The 7,819-nt window shown below is 52.8% G+C and overlaps 1 protein-coding gene and 1 long non-coding RNA gene across 3 annotated transcripts in view; both read right to left on the minus strand.

Moving 5' to 3' along the window:
* The window catches only part of FNIP2 (folliculin interacting protein 2), a 135,963-nt gene extending 128,371 nt beyond the window's left edge, over nt 1-7,592 (minus strand). For both annotated transcript variants that reach the window (XM_033857417.2, XM_033857414.2), the window contains exon 1: nt 7,273-7,592. In XM_033857417.2, coding sequence (XP_033713308.1) covers nt 7,273-7,376 — 104 coding nt within the window. In that variant the 5' untranslated portion in view covers nt 7,377-7,592. The remainder of the gene's footprint in view (nt 1-7,272) is intronic.
* On the minus strand, nt 2,094-6,998 carry LOC141278830 (uncharacterized). The gene is made up of 2 exons (XR_012332216.1): nt 6,872-6,998; nt 2,094-2,334 (listed from the first exon to the last, which is right to left on the minus strand). It is a non-coding gene; the product is annotated as an uncharacterized lncRNA (long non-coding RNA).
* Nucleotides 7,593-7,819: the final 227 nt, after the last annotated feature.

Consider the following 7,819-nt stretch of genomic DNA (forward strand, 5'->3'; position numbering starts at 1 on the left):
TAAAGATGTATTACTTCAAACACAGAAATGCTCTTATTTATGGTTAAAAGGTCTCAGGCGTGGTGATAAAATCATCTTCGTAAAGCAGACACGTATCTCTTTACAACACTACACTGGACACAAATTCTAGAGCATGATGTACAAATTAAGCAAGATTCAGGGGCAAATAAAAATATTCCAAATGTACATATGAATGAGAAGCGCATGGTTAAAGAGAGGGGAACATGATAGCCGCGGACCCAGACTCGTGCTAACACTAAAATCCTATGTAACAGAAAGCGCCTGCCATGCAACACATCCCCACAACATCAGAGTATTAATGGCTGCGTTTAATGGCTGCGCTTATTGCGCTTAATAGATTATACTATTTTGGCACAAACAGAAAGTGTGCAGTAAGAAAAACGTATGTACGTGATGTGTGAGAAGGCACACTGTCCCTTCCATAAGTCCATCACACAGGCAGCTGGACAGCTTCCGGCTGAACACAGAGGGTCGGCAGCCCACCGGCTTCCATCCCCCCCCCGCCCCCCGCCCCCGCCTCCCACCGAGCACGCCTCACAAGGGTGCCTGTGCGGCTTGAGCAGTGAGTCGTGGACGTTCCGTTTACAGAGGGGTGGGGTTGAGGGAAATCGCCATTCCATGCCCAGTAAGCTGGAAAAGTCCGTCCTGTTTTTCCTCTTCTCCAGAGTAATCATTTCTCACGGACCAGAGATAAAAAGAACGCTTGGTAAGTAGGAGCTCACTAAATATTTCAGCACTCTTCCCCGCAAGGGAAAGACTGACTTTTACAGCCAAGGACACGATCTCACCCTGAGGGCCTAACCACTCACGCCCGCCAGGGACTCAGACAAGCGCGATGAAACATTTGCTCCTTTGCGTCCACACCAAGAAAACCAGTGGCTGGGGAAGTCAGCGCGGTCCCAGTTCCCAAATCAGACTCGCCCGCCAGGAGCTCACACTGGCAGCCGGAGCATTTCACGAGCGCAGGGACGACCTTTTACACCCCCTTGGCCGAGGAAACACAACTGCAAAGGCTTCCTTAGGCTGACCTCACAGGCAGACCATGAGAACCACAACCCAAAGCCACAGCGACAGAAACCAGCGCCCTCGCTACATCCACACTCTGTGCATTGAAACACCACGGGCCCGGCCCACCTCTCAAGACCACCTACTCAGTCTAATGACAACGTGTAACATGACTGACTCGGATTTCAGAACCGAAAATTAAAATGCCTGTCTCAGCTTTCAAAGCAGCCAGTCCGAGCCCCTCAGCGTACCCAAGGTACCCCAAATCTCAAAGGTCGTGTCACCTTTTTCCGTATATTTCAAATAAATCTTACCTAGGTCTCTCTCGATCGCCGACTGGAGAGCTGGGTGCAGCTCCTGAGCCCTGCTGGAGACCAGGCTGCCTGAGGCTGGAGGAGGGCCGGGACCCTGCCCCGCCGATGAAAACTGTGCACACAGATACCGCCTACGCTCACCAGCCTCCCCGGTTACACTGGCCTCCTGAGGGTCGTCACGGACTTCGGTGTTAAGTACATTAAAGTTCACAGCATACTGCTCTCCGTAACAGGGACTACCACTTATTTTTACGAAGAAGAGGAAGTCTCTAGAGAGTTGTTACTCAAATCAGGTCTCTCTGCCAGTGTTACACTCAGTCCCTCCCTCACGATGCAGAATACTCCAAAGACTACTTAACATTTAAAATAACGTGGTCTTTTAACGCACGGTGTGTAGGTGTAGAGAGGCGCTGGTTTCTGTCGCTTAAATCAGAGGCAGCACGAATTTGTTCGAGCAAAATCCAAAATACCAACAAAATATAAAACACAGAAGAGTCGAATGAAAGCTTCACCCTCCGGTTGACCACCCCTGTTAAAATGCTGGTGTGCAGGGCCGCTCACCTTCGTACAGACACACACAATCAACCCCACACGCCCATCTTCAGCATCTTCAACACATGTGTGCATGTGTGTATATACATAAACACACATGTACGTGTGATATATATAAATATATATAAACAGACATAAAATAAAGATTTGGTGGCTGCAGAACATCAGCCATTGTGCAGCTGTGTCACTTCACTTAACACATTTCTCCTGCTGCTTAAATAAGATTTTATTCTTGGTAGGAAAAACTTGCAAATAATTCTGAAAAATACACCATACTCCTAAAACCATTCCTGACTGTCCAGGCCCCTCCACCCGGGTCTCAGTGACTGGTCTTAACGCTCCTCTGAAGACTCAGTCTGTTTCATCACGGACACCATCCAAGTGGAAAAAAAAAAAAAAAAAGTAAAATCACGTGGCTTCTGTTCCGTCTCAAGTCTCCCATCTATAGAAAGAGAAAACAGTTCAACGTCCATAAAGCCTCAATATGAATGATACTGAATTCCATGACTTAAAAGGCTCTCCGTAATACTTAAAATCGTTCTGTACTGCATTTTATTCTTTTCACAAGATTTTCAAATATATTACCTCCTCACCACAACCTTATTACACAGGACGGGCGCGTTACAAACGCCAAAACTGAGGCCCAGAGAAATGGACAGACATGTGGGTCCCATGTCAACATGGTGCACGAGACAGGACAAAATCGACGGCCTCCGCGATGAAAAGAACCCACGACGTGAGCCCGGACCGGCCCCAAACCCCTAATACCCCGCCGGGACCCAAGGCACGGGTCAGGACCAGGAGATGTGATCGGGGCAGGGGGGGGTGTGCTCACAGATCCAGAGCAGCGTGCAAGGAAGCCTCCAGGAAGACTTAGGAAGTAGTAGAAAGAAAGCAACAGGGGCCTTCTGCACAGCACAGGGAACTATATTCCGTATCTTGTAATAACGTATAATGGAAAAGAATATGAAAAAGAAGATGTATGTACAGATGGATAACTGCGTCACTGTGCTGTACACCTGAAACTAACACAACATTGTAAATCGACTGCAGTCCCGTATAAAATAAAAATTAAATTAAAAGAAGATAGTAAGCCATGATTCCTTTCCTCATGTTCTCACTGGCTAGGGAAGGAAAACTCAGGCACGAATCCAGACTCAATTCAGACCACCTTTTGGGTTATCACGTGTATTGCAACTAAATAAAGAGGCTCTCCCCACAGCAACGCCAAAAAAAGAAATGAAACCTGTGATTTCTGTGTCACGTGTCTTATGTTACAGTCAGTAAAAACGTGAGCGTAGTGGGGCTAATCTGTGTTTCTTCCAGAATATCCCCCCGACCCCAGGACAAGCTCATTAGAAATGCTAGCGTCGTGGGAGCTGGCAGTGGAGACTCCTCTGGGAGGGAAGAGTGAATCCTCGGTCACAGCAAGGGTGAGAACAGTGCATCCTCCATGTGTGGTACTTAACGCAGGGGTGAACTCCTCATCCGCGTCGGAATTACCTTCCTGTTATAGTTTCCAGTGCGTTCTTTGCTGTGCGTGCATCTCGGCGTAGGACCTGCTGTCCTCAGACTGTCCTACCTTGGTCTGTATGGGCGGAGCGCAAAGCCACAAGCCCAGGAGATGAGCATCAGACGCCACTGGATAACAATGGTAAGTGGATTAAACCATACTTACATAATACTAACCCTGGAACGGGTGACTTATTGTTGTTCTAACAGAACCGTTTGGATTAGCACTAACTAGGCCCTGTGGCCTCGGATATTCAGGACTGGAGAGGCGCAGGGGTGGGGTCTCTCCTTCCCAGCATTTACACAGCCACCTACCAAGCGGCTGAGATGCTCTCCTTTACCCCTCACATCCCAAGCAACACGCATGCTTACTCGCTTCGTCTAACTGGTCCCAAATAAGACACTGCCTAACCGGTGACCTCTTCCGCCTCCCTCTTGCATACACATTTGAGGTGGAAACTGGTCCACTAATTTACCAGAGACATTAAAAAAAAACACCTTAAGATAAAGCTTCAAACTTGAACCAGACATGCAGCTCAAGAAGTCAGTGGGGGTCTTCCCTGGTGGCGCAGTGGTTGAGAGTCTGCCTGCCGATGCAGGGGACACGGGTTCGTGCCCCGGTCCAGAAAGATCCGGGAAGATTCCACATGCCACGGAGCGGCTGGGCCTGTGAGCCATGGACTCTGAACCTGCGCGTCCGGAGCCTGTGCTCCGCAACGGGAGAGGCCACAGCAGTGGGAGGCCCGAGTACCGCAAAAAAAAAAAAAAAGAAGTCAGTGGGCACACCTTGGCTTTTAAAAGTTCCTAAATGAACATGCTTCCCTGAGATGCAAGGGAACCAAGAACCCAATTCTACTTGTTTGAGCCTCCAGACAAATAACCTCATTTTGTTCTCATTTATCCTTCTGGAAAGAAGAGTTATATCACACACACATGTATGTGTGGATGTGGATGTGGATGTATATATCAATTAGGTGAAAGTGAAAGCACTGTAAAGACCAGCAAATAGAGAATTCTCTCAAATTTCAAGACCACGATGCAACTTTATAACTTTAGAGCTTACACTTCACGAATACCATAATCGCAGAGTGTCCCATCTCCTTCTCCCAAACTTGAAAATTCAATCTCTTCTGATTCTTTTTCTGTCTTCCTAGCAAGCTCTTTCCTCAAAGCTATGAAAAGGGCTTCTTGTCGAGATCCTGAAAAAATACACTTAAGAAGGAATCCCAACTGTGATGACCCTTTGCAGGTGGAACGCTGGGAAGCACAAAGATCTGAAAATGACCTGTGAGGTAAGCTACTTACACCAGGCCTCAAAGTTCCTCTCTAATCAAGTCCAGTGAGTGTAAACTGGAGGGACGAGTGGACGGTGAGGAAGTTGGGGAGGTGACAGGGCCGGGCACAGGGCGAGCAGAGCACCATCCAGGGCACGACTGCAGAGAAGGGGGGAAGGGCTTAAGATGACTAGTGGAAGTCCACCACTGAGAGGAGAGAGAGAGAAGAACTCTAAAACAAAAAGATGTATATACAAACTGGGTCTTATTTTTACTTAGGCTTTTCCCCAAAATGCATGGAGATCTATGCTACAAAACCGCCCAAAAGCCAGCCTGAATCTTCCTTTCATTCTCGAGATCTACAAGGTACTGCCTGTATTTAAAGGCACTAAAGAATACAAAATCAGGGACTTCCCAGGCGGTCCAGTGGTTAAGACTCCGCACTTCCACAGGTTCCATCCCTGGTCAGGGAACTAAGATCCCGCGTGCCGTGCAGCGTGGCCAAAGGGGGGAAAAGAAGACAAATTTCACAGACACAATTTAAAAGGATACAAATTCCCGTTAGGCGTGCTAGAGGTTCAACCTCAGCGTTGCACCCCAACTTCTGAAAATCTATTCAGCTACGAAGTGGGCCCCCAAGGGCAGCTCACTGCCTGTCTGAGGTACCCCTTCCCCCAGAAGCACATGCGAGCTCCTATTTCGTTAAATCTGGATAGATATGAAGTGCGAGGTCATCATTCTGTAGGGCGAGAGAGGGAAATTTTCCACTCTCCCAGGAAGGCTGCACAGCATCTGAGAGTTCAGCCAGGTGAGGAGAGCAGGAAGAAAGACTCGCCCGGGTGCCCTTGGTCGACGTGGTGTGACACGGTTGATTTGGCTCTCATCTTCCTGAGTCTTTACTGCATTTCTTTTTCCAAGGGAAACCCTTAGCAGGGACACTGCTGAAGGGCCCTGAGACCTCCAGTTTTCTCCTGGGCATTCACCTCCCAAACTTGCAGAAAATCCTAATGAGGTCAACAAAAACAAACCTCCAAAACCATTCCCTGGCCCAATTTTGTGTTCTTCACTAGACACCAACAGGAAGTCAGAACACTACACTGAGAATGTTCCCACAAAGTTAGAATCAGTTTCCCTAATATGGCCAGGCCCTAAATATAGCCACAGTTTTTTTGTTCAAAAGACACTCCCTTACAGTTGTAGATGGAGGAAACGGTGGTGGGAAAGTGAGCGTAGAGCACAGGAAGCCACGACCGTGCATTCAGAGGGCTCTTGTGTCCTTGACAAGGGCTGCCCAAGCAAAGACACCTGGAACACATGCCCTGTCCTCTCCAGGCTTTGTTCCCTCCACCGAGTCTGGGTTACCAGGAGGGAAGAGGAGAAATTACACACCCTGGGCCAGAAGTAATTCTACCGAGTTCTGAGAAGCAACACAGCATCACTAGTACCCAAAGCAGTGAAAGGAGTAGAATTCCCTGCTTGAATTGTAACGATTCAGTACACCTACAGAACACACGGGCATTTAACGAAGGTGTGTCAAGCCTTCACAACTTACCTTCCAAATAACAACACACACCCACACACACCCACGGTCACAAAAGACTGGTAACGTTCACGTAACTGCCGTGAGGGGCTTTGGGCGCTTTCAGCGAATGGGATTTACGCGGAGCAAAACCTAGAACACAAAACTTGGCCCAAAATGCAGTCAAAGTTCCGCTTGAAACTTTTGAAAGGTTAAGTACCCTGGGTCTACACTTCAATTATAAACTCCTTCTGCAAGACATTTTAGCCAAAAAGCACCCAGCAGAGTGTCCAAGTTGGAAGTAGATGCTCAGTAAAACACCTGCTGGGAAAAAACTGTTACAGGCAAGTAAATGAACTTCTCAACACAAGCGTGCTGAAAGGCAATACAGGCCGTTTTAAGGCCCCGTGTTAAAGTTAGCCCAGGAGGGCGGACGGGCCTAGAGCGTTCAGGCTGGACTGTGCGCTCAAAGCGCGCAGGTCAAATGCAGGGTCTGTCGCCCCCATCTGTGGGTCGCGCTCTCTGCGACTTAACGTTCCCTCGGCCGTGAAAGGGGGATCGGATCACACCCGGCGCCCAAGACTGCCGGGCGAGCAACCGGGAGAAAGCAACCGAAGGCACCCAGGATGCCAGCGCGCCGCCCGCGCGCGCGGCGCGTCTCCGGAGGCGCGTACCGGGAGTCAGTCCGTGCGCACACGCACCAGCTTCGCTGCGCGGGCACCTCGGGCCCCGCACACGCCCCGCGCAGCCGGCGCCCCGCGGCGGGGAAGCGGCTCGCTGCCAGGCACGCGTCCGAGAGCCGGTCCCACGGCGAGGAAGGAGGCGGTGCCGCGCTCGCGCCACGGCGTCTCCCACACAATAGGCTGCAGCGGCGCCCCAGGCCCCCCACGACCCGCGACCCCCGGGCCCGCGGCGGGTACCCCCGGAGCCCCGGCACCTCCAAGCGGGTGGGGGGGTAGCGCCGCGCGGCGCCTGATTGGGGCCCACGGTGCCGGGTCGGCGGCGGCGGCGTGCCGGGCGGGCCCCTCCCCTCGTCCCTTCCCGCTCCGAGCCCCTCCGTCCCGCGGCCCCTCACCTGAAGGCCGGCCCCTCCCGGGGCGCCCGGCCCGGGGCTGCCGCCGCCGCGGAGCCGCCGCCGCCCTTCCTGTTGAAGAGCCTCTGCAGCAGGGTCGGGGCCATGGCGCTGCGGCTCGGCTGCGGCTGCGGCTCCGCGGCCTCGGCCCGGCTCAGCGCGCGGCCGGGGGCGGCGGCGGGGCCATCGCGGCGCGGGCAGCTGTGCTCGGCGCCGGGGCCGCCGGCCGGTCATATGACGGGGCTGGCCCGCCGCCGCCGCCGCGCGCTGACAGTTCTCCCCGCGGGAGGAGCCGCCGCCGGCGCGGGAGGAGCGCGGCCGCCATTGGCCCCGGGACCCCGCCCGGCCCCGCATCCGGGGGCGGGGGCCGCGGGGGGCAGGGGGCGGGGCGAGGCGCTTAAAGGGGGCCTGGGGAGACACGGGGGGGGGGCCCCCGCTGGGCGCTTAAAGGGGGAGGGGGTGGGGCCTCGGGGAGGCGGGGGCAGGGCACTTAAAGGGGGAGGGGGCGGGGGCGGAGAGGGGCGGTGCTTAAAGCGGGGGCCCCGAGGGC

Source organism: Tursiops truncatus, chromosome 5 (assembly GCF_011762595.2).
Source record: "Tursiops truncatus isolate mTurTru1 chromosome 5, mTurTru1.mat.Y, whole genome shotgun sequence".
Classification (NCBI taxonomy): domain Eukaryota; kingdom Metazoa; phylum Chordata; class Mammalia; order Artiodactyla; family Delphinidae; genus Tursiops; species Tursiops truncatus.